Source organism: Salvelinus fontinalis, chromosome 38 (genome assembly GCF_029448725.1).
Source record: "Salvelinus fontinalis isolate EN_2023a chromosome 38, ASM2944872v1, whole genome shotgun sequence".
NCBI lineage: Eukaryota > Metazoa > Chordata > Actinopteri > Salmoniformes > Salmonidae > Salvelinus > Salvelinus fontinalis.
Genome location: NC_074702.1, coordinates 12851717 through 12874633, shown reverse-complemented (window position 1 = coordinate 12874633; position 22917 = coordinate 12851717). Strand labels below are relative to the sequence as shown.

The 22917-nt window shown below is 44.3% G+C and overlaps 1 protein-coding gene across 1 annotated transcript in view; it reads right to left on the bottom strand.

Moving 5' to 3' along the window:
* LOC129838015 (suppressor of tumorigenicity 14 protein homolog) overlaps positions 1 to 22917 on the bottom strand; it is a 38407-nt gene that overhangs the window by 3523 nt on the left and 11967 nt on the right. The window contains exons 2-18 of the mRNA XM_055904657.1: positions 16000 to 16147; positions 15087 to 15247; positions 12750 to 12820; positions 12328 to 12497; positions 11293 to 11328; positions 10464 to 10695; positions 8361 to 8500; positions 8134 to 8237; positions 7522 to 7631; positions 7231 to 7361; positions 6538 to 6642; positions 6082 to 6189; positions 5641 to 5754; positions 5123 to 5242; positions 4385 to 4565; positions 2613 to 2881; positions 15 to 151 (exon numbers count right to left, since the gene is read on the bottom strand). Coding sequence (XP_055760632.1) covers positions 15 to 151; positions 2613 to 2881; positions 4385 to 4565; positions 5123 to 5242; positions 5641 to 5754; positions 6082 to 6189; positions 6538 to 6642; positions 7231 to 7361; positions 7522 to 7631; positions 8134 to 8237; positions 8361 to 8500; positions 10464 to 10695; positions 11293 to 11328; positions 12328 to 12497; positions 12750 to 12820; positions 15087 to 15247; positions 16000 to 16147 — 2337 coding nt within the window. The remainder of the gene's footprint in view (positions 1 to 14; positions 152 to 2612; positions 2882 to 4384; positions 4566 to 5122; positions 5243 to 5640; positions 5755 to 6081; positions 6190 to 6537; positions 6643 to 7230; positions 7362 to 7521; positions 7632 to 8133; positions 8238 to 8360; positions 8501 to 10463; positions 10696 to 11292; positions 11329 to 12327; positions 12498 to 12749; positions 12821 to 15086; positions 15248 to 15999; positions 16148 to 22917) is intronic.

Below are 22917 nucleotides of genomic sequence, written 5' to 3'. Positions count from 1 at the left end.
CGTATCCCTCCCACCTGACAGGCGTCGACTCCTCCGGACAGGAAGCCGGAGCAAAGCATCCTGGATGTGACCTGACCCTCGGTGACCACGTTACACACTGTGTCGTTAATGATCTTCACCTCCGCCTTCTGCAGCAGCCGTGCTATGGCACCTGACCGCCACGAGAAAGAGAGGACACGTGGTTATAACTAGCAGGAGATAACATTCATGTCCACTAGCTACAACCCAGGTGCTAATGAGTTGGCTTTGTGTTGGCTAATGAACAGGAGATCCCTCAAGAGAAAGAGGCAGAACGAGGGAGAAGGTCTGGTATGAAATATGGATGTGGAGGAAGGTTTAATGGAAGAGAGGGATGACAGAAAAAAAGATGTAGGGAACAAGAGGAATGACATGAGAGATGAGGAACATATCAGGATGGAAGATGAGGGAGAAGCATTGGGAACGGGGTGACAGAAGAAAGGGACGTCATGAGAGATGAAGAGAAAGAGGGATGTCATGAACAGGAGAGGTGAGGGTTGAGAATGAATAGGGAGGATGTGAGGGAAGAGGGATGTCAGGAGGAGAGAGGGATGAAGGGAAGAGAAGGATGCCATAGCGATGAAGGGAAAGACGCCATGATGGGAGACAGATGAGGAGAGAGGGATGACATGAGAGGGATGAAGAGAGGGAGAGAAAGAGAGCACGAGGAATGTCAAGATGAGGGACGAGAAGCATGCCAGGATGAAAGAGATGTATATAATCATAGAGGAGGTGTATAACACACCTGACTGAGTCAAATACTATGCCAAACGATTAGTATGTGAGGTGCGCTGATTCGCACTTTCTTGGACTATTCCACTGTCTCTTCGCTCCATTCCTATCAAATGAAATCAAGTGCAGCTCGAGCATATGGAAATACTTGACCTAATGCACAGTATTTGACCCAAGTCTGCCGTCTGAGAACAGTAGTGCTGGTCTAAATGACCCTTCATACCAAATCCAGCACAGCTCAACTATCTTGAAAGTATTCAACATGCATATTCAAAATGTATGACCTAGGGATGGGCATGAGTAAATGAGTAATCGAACGGATGTCAAAAATCGATCTTTAACCAGAGAATGGCGGTAGAGTGCATCTCCCATGTACACTCTCCCACCAATTCGTGCTCAATCATTGTTTTCATGGGGTGAATTGTTTGTCAAAGTTTATGAATTCCCCGCTATATCGCCAAAGTATCCCCAGCAGTAAATGTAGGCTACCATTAATCATTGCCATTTCCCCATTAATCTAGAATGTTTGGTTACGGTCATTTCTGTTAATTCAATGTATTAATACGACATACTATTCTCATTCTTGTAGTGGAGACATTGTTTGGAGAGCTCACAAACTACACGGTGATAATGAAGTGGTGGTTTATTTAATTATATTTACCAGTTTTATATCAACAGTTCTGATTTCTTCGTCTTGTCAGTATTGCTTGAGTGCACACAGATGTAGACTACCTGGGCTGAGTTGAAACCCTTTCACATGTGTTTTATGTCGAAAGTCCAGGTAGTCTACATCTGTGTGCACTCAAGCAATACTGACAAGACGAAGAAATCAGAACTGTTGATATAAAACTGGTAAATATAATTAAATAAACCACCACTTCATTATCACCGTGTAGTTTGTGAGCTCTCCAAACAATGTTGTTTTTTCTTCTTCAATAGAGTGATCAGGGTTGTGCAACTATATCCTTCACAGAAAATACATTTGTGAAACACATTCATCAGGAAATAGCTTAATTTTCATCAGATGACAACCGAAGTGCAACGCTATTTGGCCAGCAGCCACACAATTAAATGGGCAAGATCTTTTTTTTGCAAAAACGATGCATTGCCATCATATTTCTAGTGTTTAGCCAGCTACATTTCTTAATCTAATGTTTTGTTTGAAGTTAAATCTTGCATTTTACCAGAGAAAAGTAGCTACAAATCAGTCCGAGTGCTGTCTGCTGATAGAATGCCAGTTGTTGAATTCTCAGAGTGAAGAAGCGCAACTGAAGCACATAGTAATTTCTGCTCGGCATCAGACTATAAGAATCATTTTAGATCTGCATTTAGAAAACGCAGTAAGATTATTTCCTTATGCACTTGATTTATCTTTTACATTGTGCCACTGCTAGGCGAAGCTGGGAGTGACTCCGCCAAAACCGAGCAGCTCATGAATGTTTCAATGAATGATTCTCAAATGGCACTTGTTTTTTTATTCACTGAATATACTAGGAAATATGGGGCAATTTAGCAATTAGAACATGTTATCTGTAAAGGTTATGATAAATTAGGAATTTTTGCACGCTGTTGGCATATAGATAAATGCGCACATATTTTTCTGTAGTGTATTCTAATATACTTTATTTTATTTGAGTACTCCAGTACAAAAAATAATGATGTTTGTACTCGAACAGGAAAAACATTTCAAATGGCCATCCCTAGTATGAGCCAGTTCTGTAGCATAAAATATAAGTAAATGTATGTTAACTTTGACCCCATGCACAAAATCAATTGCAACATTAGCATTTGAAATGATTCAACATATGTATTGTATATGACCTAGGTCGATAAAACAATAGTGTAACTATATGACCCCCCACCTCCTTCGCGGAGCGTGCCCCAGCCTGTAACCCAACAGGACATGCCAGCAGGGAAGAGGTGGGAGCGTGCGGGTAGGCAGATGGGGTGGATGGTGTTGGTGAACTCCAGCGGCTGGCTCAGCTCCAGCAGGGCGATGTCGTAGTCATAGGTCATCTGGTTGTAGTCTGGGTGGGTGATAATGGTCTTCACCAAGCTTCTCTGAACAGTATCCTGCTTATACTGGTCCTGCATGCCACTGTACGTCTGCCAGTTGGAGGCCACGTGGTTTCTAGAGGAGGAGATGAGGAGAGAGGGCACCATTATTCAGTTATTCTGCTGACCTCTCTGCCTTTGAAATTTCACTTGAAAGTGTTTTTTTACAAAGTACAGGAGTAGATATAATTGATTGTGGGTATGTTAACCAGCCAACATGGCCAAGGGCTGGCAGTCTTATCTGAAAGGGGCCAGTGTGGTGGCAGGCTTTTGCTCCGGCCAAAGCAGGAACACACCTGATTCAAATAAGGAACTAATTAGTCTTTAATAAAGACTCGATTGATTGAATCAGCCGTGTAATATTGAGTCTAAGATTGCCTACTGCTGCTATAGGATATGGGCTTGAGCTACTCCTATAGAGCTTCTCCACAGAATAAGAGAATGTTGTCTGTAAGGAAGCCGTTTCTCTTCCAAGCTGACTGTGTGATTGTGAGGGGAACCAATGCTAGCAGCAGAGCTCTGTAAATCTCTACTGTTCATGAAACCACTGCAGTGCACAGCTACATCATCTCCTACAGTGGCTGGCTCTAAATGGAAAAGACCACATCCATCCCAACACAGCAGTGCTGGATCACATTCTAGTGCAGGGCTAGTGCTCCACCTACTGGGAGCCCAGATAATTACACACATTAGTATATACACTATAAAGCTGCTTTGATGCAAATGTGGCCCTGAAGCATCTCTCTAAACAGTATAATCAGGGGGTAATTTCTCAGTCCTTGTGCTGTGGATCAAAACTCTCCTGTGTTGTGTAAAGCACCGTTTACCCATCATACTCACGTCTCTTAGGGCTCTGTTCAATCCGCAGAGGAAATTCAGCTTTACAGCATGATTGCCTTTACATTTCAATGTTCCCACTTTGGTGGAGAACGCATTCATGGTAAACGCTGCACATGTTGGCTCAATACCTTTACATTTCTATTGTGGAACCTGGAACTCTTCAGCTTTACAGATTGAAGAGCCCTTAGTATTAAATGAACGAACAGGTTCCCTATAACGATGCCCTCTGGAATAATGAATAATAATAATAATAATAATAATAATAATAATAATAACGAGAATAGGGCACCAACAAACTAAGTTAACTCAGTGAAGTAGATGAAAGACAGCAGAATGGCCATAAACTACCCCCGGGCGTGGGAAAGAAGGACAAAAAAAGATGTTTGAAAGCAGAGTAGAGGGAGGTGGGAGATGGAGGCTTCAGAAGCAGAGATGGGACAATCTGTCTGTGAATCAGAAACCAGAAGAGGTGTGAGGGGTGCCATGTACACATACAGGGCTGGAGATCTTGAAAGAAGAAGTCAAGGAGAGAAGCTTCAGTAGAGAAGAGAAGCCATAAACTACCCACAGGCATGATGGGATAGACAGACCCAAAAAAAGAGGCATAGAGAACAAAAGCGAGGCGGAGGGAGGGATGAAGGGAGGACATTTGAAACAATAGGAAGGACAATCTGCAGAGACGCAGGAGGAACAGAGAAGAAGGGAGAAAGGAGAGCAGTGTTGTGTATGTGGACCTCACTCAGGGCTGATGGTCTTGAAGCAGTGGGCGGCAGACAGGAGCCAGCGGTTGGAGATGATTGACGCGCCACACACATGTCCACGGGTCTGGAAGTGCAGGCTCACCTGCCAGGGCCACTCCCCCTGCTGCGCATTCTCCCCGCCCACAATACGGTTAAGCTTGTATGGCCGGACGCCACAGTCTGTTGGGAAGTATGGCGGAATGGAGGAGAGGAAGACGAACATTAATGAACAGAGAGAAAAGAAGGAGAAAATAACTTCAACTTGACACCGTAGCCTTGGAGCTGAACCGCGCGGCTCATTGGAATTATAATAAGGTACCGATATATTAGCTTATCAAAAAAAACACTGCCAGGCCCCGAGGCTTGTAGTAAAGGAAAAACACAAAAATATTCACACAGACGTCAATAGTTCTCCAAAGAATCAAATAAATAAAAAAGTGCTGGATGGAGGCCCTCCGGCTTGTTTGGTGTTCTGTAGACAAGCAGCCAGTCATACGTTATCCCAGCCCCACTACTCTGCTGTTCTGTAGCTCACTGTTAGGAGTGACAATGATGAGTTTACCACTGGTTTCATGTGCTAGTCGAGGTTTTTGCATCAAACAGGAGTTCTAAAACTACATGCTAACTCATGGATGTTTTTACAAAGACAGAGAGAGATGCCCAGAGAATAGGAAGCGAGTGAAGATGTAAATGAGAGGAGGAATGAAAGAGCTTGCTGCTGGGTTGTCTTGTCTTACCGCAGCCTTCCTCGTCTGATTCGTCGGTGCAGTCTTTGACCCGGTCACACTCAGCGTTCACCTTGTTCACACACGCCTCGTTCTTACACTTAAAGCTGAAGTCAGAACAGATACCAGGAGCTGCACAGAGAGAGAGGTGGAGAAAAACTTATTTTTTTTAAGTCAAAACCCATCAAGAGATCATAAGAAAACACATTTGATTTTTTTTTAAATACAATTTTTCATAAACCTATTTCAGTGCTAGGCCAGGTTTGATGAAAAAGACACTCCAATCAGTCAGGCATTAGAATGCAGTGCACCATACACAGTGATGGTGCTGTGGTTTACATTGATTGGCTGTATTGATTGAGACGGTCTAGTCTAACATCCCACTTTATCCACAAAACTGAGATTGAAAAGGAGTGACAGGGTTTTCATGTAAGGAGAGGTGTGTGCAGTAGCATAAACATAGCTAATGTATGTCAACAGAGAGGTGTGTCCTGTCATGTAATGAGTGAGTCTGGTGTGTGTTGACTTACAGACGGTACAGGAAGCCTCGTCACTCCCGTCCACACAGTCCGTCTTAGTGTCACACACCACATCCTGAGGCAAACAGGTCCCGTCACCACACCTCCACTCATTCTTAGCACAGCCTGGGGGGGAGGAAGGGAAAGAGATTTACTGATGTGGCCAGACTGGACTCTTGTTCTCCCTCCATCCCTCCCCCGCTCTGTGCTTTGAAAGGCTGAATGCATTATACATGTTTAAGAGTCTTGACAGAGGCTGAGCAAATTGGGCAAGGCTTCCAACAAGCCACATTACTGATAAAGTAATGACCACACACAGCTGAGCTAGGAGCCAGTGTCCATCGATTAGCGCCTTTAATGTTAGCACAATTAGCATGGCATTAGCGGGCCGTATAGCCTGCAGACTGGCATTACATAGATAGAGGGGGTCTGACCAACTAGGAGGCTACTCACTGCAGTGCTTCTCATCACTCTCGTCACCGCAGTCATTGACACGGTCGCACACCCAGTACTTGGGCTTGCACATCCCGTTGTCACAGGCAAACTGGTCCTTTTCACATTCTGAAAATAGCAAGAGGAAATGTCTAGTGTGTCAGAGGCTTCTATTACACAGACATGCACACACACATGAATGTGAGGGGAGTGGGAAGTATGTGAAGAGGGGTAAGGGGAGGGGTGAGGGGAGTGAGGGGAAGAGAGAGGGTTGAGGTGCAGTGAGGAAGGGAGGAAGGTTGAGGTGCAGTGAGGGAGGGTTGAGGGAGAGTGAGGAAGGGAGGGTTGAGGTGCAGTGAGGGAGGAGGGAAGAAGGGGAGTGAGGGAGGGAGGGTTGAGGGAAGAAGGGGAGTGAGGGAGGGAGGGTTGAGGGAAGTGAGGTAGAGGTGAGGCCAAGCGAGGCCAGAGTCTACTTACTGCAGTTCATTTCATCACTCATGTCCCCACAGTCGTTCCAGCCATCACAATGCAGCTCCTTCTTGATACAGAACCCAGAGCCACAGGCAAACTGGTTGGGGCAAGCTGCACACAGTAACAGAACGGAGGGAATGAGGAACGAAGGAGGGAGATGGGGGGGAGGAGGCGAATGAAAGTGAGGGAGGAGAGAGAAAGATGGAGAGCGAGTGACAGAAGGAGTGTGAGGGAATCACAGTGTATATCCGTCTTGTTGCCATCTGCTCATCCCTATTGATCAAAGCAATTAGAAATCCATTATGGCCCAAACTCTGAGAGAGAAGCACCACAGAGGGTGGAGGGGACTGAGACGGAGACTAGAAGTACTCCTGACTGATAAAACAGACAATAAACACACTCCCATGGTGATTGGTGGACCTGTGATGTCAGAGCTGCAGTCTGTAAACCTCCATCATTGAACCGTCTCTGGCTGAGTGTCAGTCAGTGTGCCACTTGGTTTGGGACACTAGTTCAGTTGTTATAGTGACGATTACTCTGTCATATAGCAACTTTCACTTGAATAGCACCACCACTCCCATATCAGTTGCCATGGACAGTAAGAGGGGTTTGAAAACAGTACCATAAAATGGTTGCACATTCATAGGACGTTTCATACAATCCAGAGTCATATATAAACACCAGAGAGAAACTACTCACGGTTGGAAGGATCGTATGCGTTGTACTGAGCCTGGAAGCCTTTGTCTGTGAAGGACTCGTCAGAGTGGAACATCACAACCAGAGAGCTGGTGGTACTGGTAAGGGCCAGAGAAGACATCTCCCCACAGTATCTAACACAAAGCACACAACGTTTCTTTGAGTGGAAATACTGACATTGTATGTCATTGGGATGTCATGGTTTAAAGCAGAGAACACATTTCCTTTATCCTGTGATAATCAATTAAGTCATACTGTTCTATAGAGCTCCAGTAAGTAGAGGACAATTCTTACTTGGTGCCCATGACCTCTATGTAGTCTTTGTGACACACCCTGACGTCCACTCTCGGCTCCTTCATACGGAACATGGTGAACTTGACACGTACCTGCTTCCCTGCAGGGACCTGAGACAGGGTTGTGTTCATGTGAGTCTTAAGAGTTGGAAAATGCCACCACTCCGCCTCTTTGCCCTGCTCCTTAGAGGTATGCACTTGTTCCTTCCTCCTCATAGATTCTAAATAAATGGTGCAGGAAATATGGTGGGAAGTCTCTTGAGCCTGCTTACACCAATTCAATGATTTGAAATCCACAAGGGGAACGGGACCAAGTGGGAGGTGTAGGGAATTGGAACTTAACCTACAGTAACTGTGGAAGAAAACCTAGCCCACATCCTCCCCCCAGACCCACAACCTTAAAGGCTGCTGCTGCAGCAATAGGACAGATGAAGATGGAAGAGGTACTGAACAGCCTGGCTGACATTCTGCAGCCTCAGCATTCCCCTCATACAGAGCTATGGATGGTGCAGGAAAGAGGGGACTAGAGAGCGGGACCAGAGAGTGAGGGGGTAAATAGAGAGGTATCAGAGAGAGGGGGTAACAGAAGGGGCTATGATGCAGGATCACCAACCTCGATGGTCCACTTGCAGTCCAGGGCTGGGGGATAGAAGCTGGGGTAATGGGGAGAGCTGAAGTTCCCCTGAGCATCACTCAGGTCTCCCCCACAACTTTTAGCTAAAATGGCAACAGTTGGGTCATTAGAGTGTTCATCATGTTAACTTAGTGAAATATGGACTGTTTGACTGGCATTGTCGTTGTACATCTTGGTAAGGGGATGACTGTGTGATGTTAGCTTACATGTTGTTAGGGGGATGATTGAGTACTCTGCACTGAAGCCAGGCCTCTGGACAGCGCTGTCAGTAACAAGGTTGATGAGCATGATGTTACTGGACGACACCACCTCCAGGGGATTGCTGGGAGGCCTCTGACCACACTTGCTGTAGGAAGAGATTCATACAGGAAATAGAGACGTCAGCCAATGACAGGGCAACACTGATCAAGGTGTGGGACTTCAATTCATTCAGTGACAGAATGTGGTGCAGGCGTGAAAGGCATAAACCATCAGTATACCATCTACACTGTGTTGTTAGAGTGACATAGTACACTTTTAATACAACACATGAATCAGAAACCCAAATAAGCCCATTAAATACACTTGAAATGTCTAAATAACTGATGAGCACCCACACATCAAAAAGCATTAAATCAACTAATAAAGGGAAGAAGAATAGCCCTGCCCGCTCAGACACACACAGCATTTCTAAGTCAAACAGGTATTTTAGCAAAACGTTCCTGCAGCGTGGGCCGGCGGCCGGAGCCACAGAAGTGTGAATGACGCTGCAAGAGCAGCACTACATCTACCTGCAGCAGGGTAATGCCATTAGAAACTATTGTATTAAGGCTCTCAAACCTGGTGTCACCTTGGATAAATCTGATAGGCTGAGCAGCAATATAAAAATCTTATGCAGCGCCTGGCTACCCGCATTTGTTTGGAACTTGAAATTGCCTGCAGTGTAGCCCCCACTGATTTGCACTCAGGTTGCCACAGTGGGGGGGGGGGGGGGGGGGAGACGCAAAAAGAGTCCACAGACAACCAACCACAATTACACACAGCAGCATGGCTGCTGGGTGGCACCCCTGGTAGATTGGAAAAGAGAGGTCCTTCTGAGCCAACTCAATCTCACTGAAGGTCCCCAATGTTAACAATGAAAGACGACGTGCTGGGCTAAATTCCCCAGGATCCCAACAAGTGACTAAAATCACCAATGATGTGACAGGAATGAAGTCCACAGCATTCGCTACACTTCAAAACGACAGTATTCCCACTGGGGACCTTAGCCAAATACAAAGTGATGTTCCAGTCCCTCTTGGGAATCCTGGAAGACTACATGACACACTTTTACCTTCTTTCCTCATTAAGTAAGCATATGTTGGTACTGGTAGTATGCATGTCTTGGTTGGACCCTAAATTAATAAAAGGTTGTAAACAAGTGGGATACACTGACTGTACAAAACATTATGAACACCATACTAATATTTGAGTTTTACCGCCCACTTTTGCCCTTAGATGTTGGGCCATGTTGGCTACAATGCTTCCCACAGTTGCGTCAAGTTGACTGGATGTTCTTTGGATGGTGGCCCATTCTTGATACACACAGGAAACTGTTGAATGTGAAAAATCCAGCAGCGTTGCAGTTCTTGACACAGTCAAACCCGGTGTGCCTGGCACCAACTACAATACCCCGCTCAAAAGCACTTACATTTTTTGTCTTGTCCATTCACACACACAATCCATGTTTCGCTTGGCTTAAAAATCATTAACCTGTCTCCTCCCTTCATCTACACTGATTGGAGTAGATTTAACAGGTGACATCAATAAGTGATCATAGGTTTCACCTCTATGTCATGGAAAGAGCAGGTGTTCCTAATGTTTTGTATACTCAGTATGTTTCTTGGTAGGATGAAGAATATATTATTTATTGTGCTGAAAGAAAGCAAGTTTGAAGTTGACTTTCTGCTTCCTTTGTTAACATAGCGTTATCGATTGGAAACAAACCCGCCTTCTCGCAGCACAACAACCTATCAATTACACCTAGCCTAGACACCAGGAAACCACCTCCCATTGAACAAAGACAATATGTCTCACACAAATTTGCAATCTTACAATTTAATTCACTTGTCTGTGTATCACTGCTGATATTAAGATGGAGTTTGTCACAGATTTCCTTGGGCTGTGGAGAATAGTGGCATTATGACAGACACTGGCCTGATTCAGCCTCTCTCATCACCATCCCTGTACTATAGTCTTTGGGTCCATGAAAAGCACTAATAAAAATCTATGCATTATTCATATTATTTATCTATCATCATTATCACAGTAGTGGTTGTGAGAGCACTCACTGAGTGATGGCCTGGGACTCATCCGGGCTGAGGGAGTCGTAGATGGACACAAAGTCATCGGAGCAGTCGTCCTCTATGTGGAAGTGGGAGAAGCGGACTGAGATGGCGTTCTGTTCCGGGGCTCTGATCTGCCACTGGCAGCGGGACTGGGCCGGGTACTGATCTGGGAAGCCTGGAGACTGGAAGCTCTGAACTAAGGTGTCAGCCTCCAACCGGAAGAAACACTCGTAATCTGACGGTCAGGAAATGAACAGCATAACAGATTACATTAGTAGATGTACAGACATATAAATACAGTAGCCCAACAAGGCTGTGGGTTTTCCCTGGTCAGCTCACATGCTAAGGAAAAACTTAGACACGCTAGTCCCAAAAGTGCAAATGCCAAGGCAGATAACATAGTGGGAAAAAAAGATTAGAGCTGTGTTGTATGGCATCAATCAAAATGTCATATCATGGTGTGGAGAAATGTACACATCTTATACCATGTCTACTACACTGTTCATCATCCAGTGTCATCTGTTGATGCAATGTCAACTATCAACTCTCATCTGAAATTAAATGGAACATGCGCAAAATCGTTTGAGGATTACGCCTCAACACAGAGGGTAAAAGAAGACGCGTGAAATAGGCCAACATCCATTTTTATTCAGTAGGCCACTCATGTACTATATAGCCAGGGCTCTCATTCTCTTCATGAACGGAGCAGCAGCAGCATTATGTATCAAGCGGGGCAGGCATTCTCACAGACTGGCAGCAGCGGGGTGAACAACTAGCGGGTTGAAAATTACAGCGAAATGTGATTGAAACGGGAGACAGTGGGTTTACTCACCGGCTCTGGGTTTCCTGGCCATCCTGGGGTCTGTGCCTGGAGAGAAAGGGGGGGGGGGGAGAAGGGGGGCGAGGGAGAGAGACAGAAAAGTAGTGGAGTAAGAGGGGGAGGGAGAAGAGAGAAAAGGAGAGATGAAGGAGGATAGGGAAAGGGGAAATGAGAGTTAAGGAGGGAGGAAGGGGGTTAAGAAAGTGTTACCAAAACTGAGAAGCTGATAGAGTGATGCATGGGCGTAAAATATTGGACTGTTGTTTAACGTCCCCTCGCCCCGCGGAGCCCAGGGATACATCTCTGTCTGACAGCCACATCAAATCATATAAACAGAAATCATTTTAAAGAGAGCAAAACCACTAAGTAATATAAGGTGACCTATTTGCAATGCGAAGTAGACAGAAGCTAGAATAATGATAATGGCTAGAGCCAGGCAGGCAGAGAGCTAGAGGGCAGTCCAGGGGCCAACTACTGTAATGTAATTAGAAGACCCAAACTACATAAAGTGTCCAATCACTGATACAATAGAAAACAGAGTGGCGTCCCTTATACCTCCACGTTATCTTATTAGGGCATGTCAGAGACATCTAGCTGGCATAGAACAGCCATTAATGCAGAAATCAGATCAGATATGAATGCTTATGGAAGATGACAGAGAGGGGGCTTGCTTCAGACAATACATTTCTCTTCATTAAACACGACTCTTTAGTTGAGGGGAGGCCAACCATCCTTCTGGAGAGCTACTGGGTGTGCAGGCTTTTGATCCAACTCTGTTACCCCTCATTCAGCTGATCAAGGTCCTGGTGACCAATTCTGTTACCCCTCATTCAGCTGATCAAGGTCCTGGTGAGCAGCCAATTAGTAGAACGATAGGTGTTGGATTTGGGTTGAAGTGGAAGCTTGCAGGACTCAGGGTAACTCTCCAGGAGGAGGGTTGGTCACTGCTTGCTTAGTTTAAACCCTAAGCCACTAGATAAACCCCCTGCCCTAGAGACTACACCCCCTGGTTTGGTCTTGACTAGGTTGTACTAACTACTAACTCACGTGAGGCAGTGACTTGGCTGATGCGGAGGCTCTGGCCGGAGCGTTTGCCCTGCTCCCTGATGCCATTCCACAGTACCTCCAGGACCCGCTCCTCAGAGAACTCTGGCAGCATCTCCAGGTCCGCTGCCGGGATGTCAAACTGGGTCCAATAGTAGGCCAGCACCCCCTCACTGGAGAGAGAGGGATCACTCAGTCATGCACTTCAACATTTCTATAGTGCAGGTTTGATCAAACCTCTCCTCAGATACAGCTGGTGTTTTGAGTTGCTGCAATGGACGTTCCATTGTCCAAATTACACTTATCCAATAAGCATTTTCAAAGATTCATATTATGTAATAAAAAAAGTGATCACATGACTAGCTTTATGGCCAACTGTACATTACCAGCATGCAGAAACTCCACATCCCAGAATGCTCTCCTACCTGAAGGCGGTCACCACAGATGTGGTGTAGTACTTGGAAAGGAACTCAACTTGTTTGTAGTTGATCTTAAGCTGGTGAAAAAAGACAAACATAAAAATTTGATTTCACTCGGTTACCTGACAACCCATTTGCTGTTACCATGGCGAAGATAGGGAGCCGTGACCTCAGAGTTCAGCTGAATCCTCCATATAAGGTTTAATTGATCAAGGTTACCATGGTGTTGGGAGTGCTCCAGGTATTGGCCAGTTCGATACCAAGAAAAGTTTGTCTGCGGCTGCAATAAGGCCCCTGAGAACAAGTGTGTATGCTTGCATTCAAACTGCCTGCATGCCATGAATAACAGGGGTTCCATTGGAGATCCCATGGAGGACGAGTGTCTTCAGCTACAGTTGTGAAAGAAATGTAGAAAGAAACTGGATGTCGAATCCTAGCATGTGTTGTTACTAATCATGCTGTCTGTTCATAGTGTGTGTTAAACTCCAGTTCAGACTGTGAATAAGAACCCATGTAGCGGACATGTAATTATCAGGCTGGTAAATGTTAAATCCAAAAGGTACATTATAAAGGCAGAGGAGCTGAACTCACCTCAGCTCCCTGAAACAGACTGAAGAGAGTAGTGAACGATTTTCATCTGTATCAACTCTGATAAGACCACATTGAGAACCGAGAAATGGGCTGGAGACTTTTAAATGGACCACAATGGAGAAAGTCTATTAACAATTTCAGAGGAGAGCAAAATGAGTGATCCACTGAATTTAAGCCCAGAAGTGTAGAATGTGATCCCATTGCCGTTTTCAGAGCTCAAACGAGAGACGAAGTGTATCAGTCGTCATCAGCTGGGATTTCAAAGACTCTACAGAAAATGTACAACTACCCTCAAGGCCTGCTTACCTCTGAAATAATTTCAATAAATCCCTAAAGCATAAAAGTTAGTGATTCTCAGCTTTAAAAAAAGGAATATCAAGTCTCTAGGATTTTTGGTGACAACCTAAGTGTGGATTTCCTTATTCAAAGCTGTTTCTAAGCACAAATGCCATATTCTACAGCAGGCAACAGCAGACTACCAAGTCAACCACACTACCAAGTCAACGACACAGCACCTCCAACATAAAGAGAGGTGCATTGTTCCCTCAAAAAAAATAAAAAAAAATAACTGTGTATTCTTTAGTCTTGCCAGTGGAGCCAATAGTGTGTTGGTTTCTGATTGGCTTTGTTAGTTCATTTGTATATACTGTAGACCCAATCACCAACATATAATGACACTTTGCTCTACTGCATCTGCAATACATGGCCAGAGGATGCACTGAACATACCGAGCATAGAATAATGGTGGTGGTGTGCTCTGTTGTCACATTAATGCTCAGTGAACAGTCAACTAGAATTCCATTCAGACATACCTTACATTGTCACTCATGCAGCCATACATACTAAAGCAATGCCACACTGACCGGGGGTTTAGCAATAGCAGTTTATCATTGTCATGTTCCCAAGTGGCGATACACACATCTCCATTACTCCAATGAAAGGAAATGTTGGAAATAACAGAGTAACTAGATGATGTTCTCTCTTCCAGTCCACCAACACAAATTTGCTTTTAGCCAGCTCCTTCCACCAGGAGAAAAACATGCTGTGGCAGATAGCTACAACAAACCTTACAAGAGAGAGAAACTGAATCTCAGTCAGTTCTGAACTCTGACACCTGACGTAATAACGTACCTGACCTAAAGGGTGTTGTGGGTGGAGGTTCACTTGGTAGAAAGGTATTGTGGGTGGAGGTTCACTTGGTAGAAAGGTATTGTGGGTGGAGGTTCACTTGGTAGAAAGGTATTGTGGGTGGAGGTTCACTTGGTAGAAAGGTATTGTGGGTGGAGGTTCACTTGGTAGAAAGGTATTGTGGGTGGAGGTTCACTTGGTAGAAAGGTATTGTGGGTGGAGGTTCACTTGGTAGAAAGGTATTGTGGGTGGAGGTTCACTTGGTAGAAAGGTATTGTGGGTGGAGGTTCACTTGGTAGAAAGGTATTGTGGGTGGAGGTTCACTTGGTAGAAAGGTATTGTGGGTGGAGGTTCACTTGGTAGAAGGGTATTGTGGGTGGTGGTTCACTTGGTAGAAGGGTATTGGGCCAGTCATCAATCTATCCATCCATCAAAAGTTCAAGGAATTTCAACTTTTGACGCAGGCAAGAAACTGATTGGAAATTACGGATGTCTGTCTGTCATCTCATCACTTTTGTCTGTCACCATATGACCACCATAGAAAAACTAAATCTGTTCAAACTGTTTTTTTAACAGAACATCACCAGGACATGGCATCTGAGCCTAAACCGGGGTCAAACTCACTATCTCTTCCAGGTCGTCTGCCAGCTTGTTGAATTCTGTGCTGGTGGGGTCCTCCAGATTCTGGTTGTAGGGCACGTTGTCCAGTTTCATGTGCCCGCTATACACCCGCTGAGCTGGGACACGCTTCATACTTATGGTGGCTGCCGACTCCTTGCCTTTGACTGAGTGAGGGAAAGAGAGTGGGAGAAAGAGGAAGTCATTTAAAAAAAATTGTACATGCAACACCAATGCCTCCTCATAAACTTCCAGAGATGGTTAATATGATTCTCTGCTGGAGCAAATAAAAAGAGAACAGGGATTTAGGAGAATTAGGAGTTTGTTAATCTTTTGATTATCTCTCAGTAAAAGCCTCTGATCATGCTGTAGAGTGAGAGTGTGTGTGTGACTGTCAGGATGTTCTGTCTACTCTGCACCGCTCCACTTTACTCCCCTGAATTATTAACACCAAACAAATTAAGGCCTGTCAAACAGGTTATCAATGGCAAATTAAAACTTCCAAACGTTCCACTTTTTTCAGATATTTGTATCAAACGTCTAGGCCTTCAAAGCAGCAGTCAGGCAGCGCCTATGAACGTGAAATCTCCTGGGTTTGCCCTGTAGATGGCAGGTTTAGATTGACCAATGGCAGTTGGCTAGGGCTGCCAACTCAAACTCTAGTCTTTCTGGTAGATTATAAAAAGCTGCTTGCCATTATTTACATTTCAGCTATCAATGTTCAGACTTTAGAAGAAACAAACCTCCCAGAATACTCCAGGCCAAACTGAGAGGGTTGGAAATTAGCAACATTAGTACGGTTGGAGTTATTGAGCCACTTTGGGGCATCCTTTGCATTTTCAGTCAGACTGAGTGATAGTACCTAGTCTATGATTATTACATACATTAGTCTCAGACTACATAGTAAAGTTGTACTCACTAACAAAGAGCCAGATGAGGATTCCTGTCACGGCTGCCAAAACAAGCAGAGCGATGAGGACTCCCACTATCACTCCAGTCTTCTTCTTCGATGACATCTTCTCTTTGTTATCCAGGAAGGTGACCTGCTCATGCCGCCCGTTCTGCCCCTAGGTAGACAGAGGCAGACAGACATAAAAAGACGGAGATAAGTTAATTTCTTACCTACATTTATATGATGAGATTACTAATACTCAAGACTTAGGAGTACAATAACATCCAGTATAGAGTATGTGAGTCATCTAACTTGCAGGACGACATGGAGATTGTTAGGAGATCATAGTTTCAGGATGATTTCAGGAAGAGACTGAACACTGAAGTACAAGACAGTAACTATAGCCACCTCCAGACTTCAGTCTCACCATACGAGGTGAAAGTAATGACAGGGGACTTGTAAAAAGCTACAAAGGAAAAGCCTGTGACATCAACGAAGGCACTAGAAACAAAGTGCCAATTCTACTGATCCTGGCATCAGAAAGTTCCCATCGTCAACATTCGAACAGTAACAAAGAACTAAATGAAAGCTAAGATTCTGTGGCTCGACAACTAAAATCAAGAAGCAACAGCAGCTGCATTAGCCCAAAGAGGAACTGATCCAACTCACTGATCTCATCAGGAAGGGTTATGTATCACTAGTATAACCTAAGCCATACTTCTCATTTCACATTGGAGGCTAAAACCTTACTAATGGATTTAAAAAGAGACACAGAGAGAGAGGGAGATGTCCTTGAGGTGTTACCATGGAAAGGTCAGTGTGTGTCTGTCTATCAGTGCAGTAGTCAGATGTGTGGTGTGTGTAGGTCAGCAGGGGAAAGACAGACAATTGCATTTTTTTGTGAAACTGACCGCAATCTGGATCATCACCCTGTATTAGAGTGACGGTGAATTGCAAAGACGTCTAAACACTGATTCACACCATAACAACAATGGTGTCAGTCATGTGAAACAATGTTTTTGTTTCATTTGTAAATAAACAAAATGGGGAGAATCACTGACAAGTTGAAACAGGCTCAGAACAAATCCTGACGTCAGAACAGGCCCAACCAGTTTAGTGACCGGAGAGCACACACGTTGCATTGCAGAAAAGACTTCCATGGCACTCTGTATGTGCTCCACCTTCTCTAAGGAACCGCCAACTGTGAGCAAGTACTTGGTGACAACAACAATACTCCCTAGCCATTGCCTCACCATGTCACTAAAACGTCAACAAAACGAAGCAGCGGATTGTGGATTTCAGGAAACAGCAGAGGGAGAACGTCCCTATCCACATCGACGGGACCGCAGTGGAGTACGTCTCGGCGTACACATCACTGTCAATCTGAAATGTTCCACCCGCACATACAGGGGCTGTTGCGCCTTCTTCACCACACTAAGACCCTCAAACTTTTACGGATGCACAATTGAGAGCATCCTGTCGTGCTGTATCACCGCCTGGTACGGCAACTGCACCGCCCACAACCGCAGAGGGTGGTGCGGTCTGCCCAACGCATCACCAGGGGCACACTGCCTGCCCTCCAGGACACCTACAGCACCCGATGTCACAGGAAGGCCAAAAAGATCATCAAGGACAACAACCACCCGAGCCACTGCCTGTTCACCCCGCTATCATCCAGAAGGCAAGGTCAGTACAGGTGCATCAAAGCTGGGACCGAGAGACTGAAAAACGGCTTCTACCATAAGGCCATCAGACTGTTGAACAGCCATGACTAGCTGGAAACTGCACCGCCCACAGCGTTACTCAACCCTGTTTAAAAAAAAAAATAATGTTTACCTTTAAGTCAGTTAAGAACAAATTCTTATTTTCAATGACGGCCTAGGAACAGTGGGTTAACTGCCCTGTTCAGGGGAAGAACGACAGATTTTTATTTTTTTTACCTTGTCAGCTCGGGGATTTGATCTTGCAACCTTTCGGTTAGTAGTCCAACGCTCTAACCACTAGGCTACCTGCACCCACTACCTGCTGCCCCACTTTAATAATGTTTACATACTGCTTTACTCATTTCATATGTACAGTGCATTCTGAAAGTATTCAGACCCCTTGACTTTTTCCAGATTTTGTTACATTACAGCCTTATTCTAAAATAGATTTTTTTTAAACTCAGCAATCTACACACAAAACCTCCACAACAAAGCAAGAACATTTTGCAAATCTATTAAATAAAATACAGAAATTCCATATTTACCTAAGTATTCAGACCCTTTGCAATGAGACTCGAAATTGAGTTAAGGATGATCAATGGAAACAGAATGTACCTGAAGATGTTTCTACAACTTGGAGTCCACCTGTGGTAAATTCTATTGATTGGACATCATTGGAAAAGACACACCTGTCTATATAACGTTCCACAGTTGACTATGCATGTCAGACTAGTCAGGAAAGATGAACGGAGCAAAGTACACAGAGATCCTTGATGAAGTCCTGAGTGCAATGGTGCAGGTTCTTAGACTGGGGTGAAGTTTCACCTTCCAACAGGACAACGACCCTAAGCACACAGCCAAGACAACGCAGGAGTGGCTTCGGGACAAGTCTCTGAATGTCCTTGAGTGGCCCAGAACCTGATCAAACATCTCTGGAGAGACCTGAAAATAGCTGTGCAGCAACGCTCCCCATCCAACCTGACAGAGCTTGAGAGGATCTGCAGAGAAGAAGGGGATTAACTTCACAAATACAGGTGTGCCAAGCTTGTAGCGTCATACCCAAGAAGACTCGGCTGTAATCACTGCCAAAGGTGTTTCAAGAAAGTACTGAGTAAAAGGTCTGAATACTTATGTTAATGTGAGATCTGTTTTTTTAAATCAATTGTGTGTTGGGGTCCGAATACTTTCCGAAGGCACTGTATATACTGTATTCTATTCTACTGTATTTGTCAATGCCACACCGACATTGCTCGCTCTAATATTTATAAATATTTTAAAATTGCATTCTTTTATTTTTAGATTTCTGTGTATTGTTGTGAATTGTTATATATTACTGCACTGTTGGAGTTAGGAACACAAGCATTTCGCAACACCCGCAATAACATCTGCTAAATATGTGTATGTGACCATTAAAATTTGAATTGATGTCATATTGACTTATGTGCATATAGTGACTCTCCATATCAGCCCTCTCTCTCTCTCCCTACAGTACTTCAGTATGATAGGTAAGTTCATGGCTACCTGGGGCATAGGCTAAGATCTATGTGCCCTGCCCTGGGTCCAGGGTGTGTGTCCGAGTCTGCTTGCGCACGCAGACGACAGAGAGCGATTACAGAGCAGATAGTAATCACCGCACACAATTGCCTCTGCGCCTGTGGCCCAGCATGGAGAGAAGGACTCGATCCACCATTAGGGACGGGAGAATCGCTTCGGTATTAAATCAATTTGTCAGAAGTGCCGCCCCTTAAGATGGGGGCTCAATTACACTGGTCTAGATGATAACTCATCACAATTAAAGGCCATTCTTACCACGCTCTGGCTCTCACACATGCCTCCTAATTGGAATTTCTAACAGCAATCACGGTCTGGAATTAAGGGAATCATTAAGGATGGGGTCAGTAAACGCTCGGGGGTCGCTCTCTCCATCAGTCACCCTGATCACAGCCTAATAAAACCATTACATGCTTTTCGTCATATCCCCTTTGTCTCCATCTCTCTGCCCTCAAACAAAAATACTACTCCCTCCAGTTAGATCCATGTGAACTGTGCTGATGTCTTTCCAGCTACAGGCCTCAGTAGTGTCATATGATTACACCGGAAATGGTGTTGAATGCATTAGACAGTGGACAACTTTCACTGACAGTATAAACAGAACAGAAGAAAACAAAACAAAAACACTGCAAAAGCCTGTAACAGTGTATTGTCTGTAAAAAAACACCACTAAAGATAAATACAGTGCCTTCAGAAAGTATTCATACCCTTTGACTTATTCCACATTGTTGTGTTACAGCCTGAATTCAAAATTGATTACATGCATTCTGTTCCATACAAGACCCCATAGTGACAAAATGTTTAGACATTTTGGCAAATTTATTTTAAATGAAAAACATAAATATCGAATTTACATATGTATTGACTCAGGGGTTTGAATACTTATTAGAATCAGCTTTGGTAGCAGTTACAGCTGTGAGTCTTTCTGGCTATATTCTAAGAGCTTTGCACACCTAGATTGTACAATATATTCCCATTATTCTTTTCAAAATTCTTCAAATTTCTTGTTGAACATTGCTAGACAACCATTTACGTCTTGCCATAGATTCAACCGGATTTAAGTTAAAACTGTAACTCGGCCAATCAGGAACATTTACGGTCTTCTTGGTAAGCAAATGCAGTGTAGATTTGACCTTGTGTTTTAGGTTATTGCTCTGCTAAAAGGTGAATTCATCTCCCAGTGTCTGGTAGAAAGCAGACAACCAGGTTTTCCTCTAGATTTTGCCTGTGCTTAGCCCCATTCCTTTTCTATCCCGATTAAACTCCCCAGTCCTTAACGATTAGAAGCGTACCCATAACACAACACGGACATCCCTATGTTTCAAAATCTGTAGAGTGCTACTTTGTAATGTGATGTATTGGATTTGCCCCAAGCATAGCACTTTGTATTCAGTACAAAAAGTTAATTGTTTGCCACATTTTTTGCAGTATTACTTTAGTGCTTTGTTGCAAACAGGATGCATGTTTATGAATAGTTTTATTCTGTACAGGCTTCCTTCTTTTCACTGTCATTTAGGTTAGTATTGTGGAGTAACTACAATGTTGATCCATCCCTAGTTGTTTCCTATCACAGCCGTTAAACTCTGTTTTAAAGTCACCATTGGCCTCATGGCAAAATCCCTGAGCAGTTTCCTCCCTCTCTGGCAACCGAGTTCGGAATGACTCCGGTATCTTTGTAGTGAATGGGTGTTTATACACCATTCAAAGTGTCATTAATAACTTCACCATGTTCAAAAAGACATTCAATGCCCATCTACCAATAGGTGCCCTTCTTTGCAAGGCACTGGAAAACTTCTCTGGTCTTTGTGGTTGAATTTCAAATTCACTGCTCAACCTTACAATTATCTGTATGTGTGGGGTACAGAAATGAGGTAGTCATTCAAAAATCATGTTAAACTCTGTTATTGCACACAGAGTGAATCCATGCAATGTGACTTGTTTAGCAAATTTGTATTCAAATCAAAGGTTATTGGTCACATACACATGGTTAGCAGATGTCATTGCGAGTGTAGCGAAATGCTTGTGCTTCTATTTCTGACAGTGCAGCAATAGCAATATCTAACAAGTAATATCCATCAATTCCACAACCGATACCTAATACACACAAATCTAAGTAAAGGAATGGAATAAGAATATACAAATATATGCATGAGCAATGACAGAGCAGCACAGGCTAAGATGCAATAGAGTATGGAATACAGTATATACATATGAGATCAGTAATGCAAGATATGAAAACATTATTCAAGTGCCATTATTAAAGTGACTAGTGTTCCATTTATTAAAGTGGCCAATGATTTCAAGTCTGTATGTAGGCAGCAGCCTCTCTGTGCTAGTGATGGCTGTTTAACAGTCTGATGGCCTTGAGATTGGAAAAAGAGCTTCTGTCTCGGTCCCAGCTTTGATTCACCTGTACTGACCACGCCTTATGGATGGTAGCGGAGTGAACAGGCAGTAGCTAGGGTGGTTGTTGTCCTTGATGATCTTTTTGGCCCTCCTGTGACATGTGGTGCTGTAGGTGTCCTGGAGGGCAGATCGTTTGCCCCCGGTGATGCGTTGGGCAGACCGCACCGCCCTCTGGAGAGCCCTGCGGGTTGTGGGCGGTACAGTTGCCATACCAGGTGGTGATACAGCCCAACAGGATGCTCTCAATTGTGCATCTGAATGTTTGTGAGGGTTTTAGGTGACAAGACACATTTCTTCAGCCTCCTGAGGTTGAAGAGGTACTGTTGAAGAGGCGAAGAATTGGCGCTGCTGGTGCGCCTTCTTCACCACACGGTCTGTGTGGGTGGACCATTTCAGTTAGTCCGTGATGTGTACGCAGAGGAACTTAAACTTAAAAACTTTCCACCTTCTCCACTGATGTCCCATATGGATAGGGGGGTGCTCCCTCTGCTGTTTCCTGAAGTCCACGATCATCTCCTCTGTTTTATTGACGTTGAGTGAGAGGTTATTTATTTTCCTGACACCACACTCCGAGAGCCCTCACCTCCTCCCTGTAGGCTGTCTCATCGTTGTTGGTAATCAAGCCTAGCACTGTTGTGTCATCTGCAAATGTGATGACTGAGTTGGAGGTGTACATAGCCATGCAGTCATGGTTGAACAGTGAATACAGGAGGGGGCTGAGTACGCACCCTCGTGGGGCCCCAGTGTTGAGGATCAGCAAAGTGGAGATGTTGTTTCCTACCTTCACCACCTGGGGGCGACCCGTCAAAGTCCAGGACCCAATTGCACAGGGCGGGGGTTGAGAACCAGGGCCTCAAGCTTAATGATGAGCTTGGAGGGTACTATGGTGTTGAATGCTGAGTTGTAGTCAATGAACAGCATTCTTACATAGGTATTCCTCTTGTCCAGATGGGATAAGGCAGTGTGAAGGCGATTGCATCGTCTGTGGACCTATTGGGGCGGTAAGCAAATTGAACTGGGTCTAGGGTGACAGGTAAGGTAGAAGTCATATTCCTAAACGTTAGGTTTGCGTCAACAAAGGGGTTGAATACTTATTGACTCAGGAGAATTATTTTTTATTTTTTATTAGTAAACATTTCTAAAAACATAATTCTACTTATTGTGTATAGGCCAGACAAAAAAATCTAAGTGTAATCCACTTTAAATTCAGGCTGTAAAACTATTTATCTTTTTGAAAAAGACAAAGGGTGTGAATACTTTCTGAAGGCACTGCATGTGACCACTA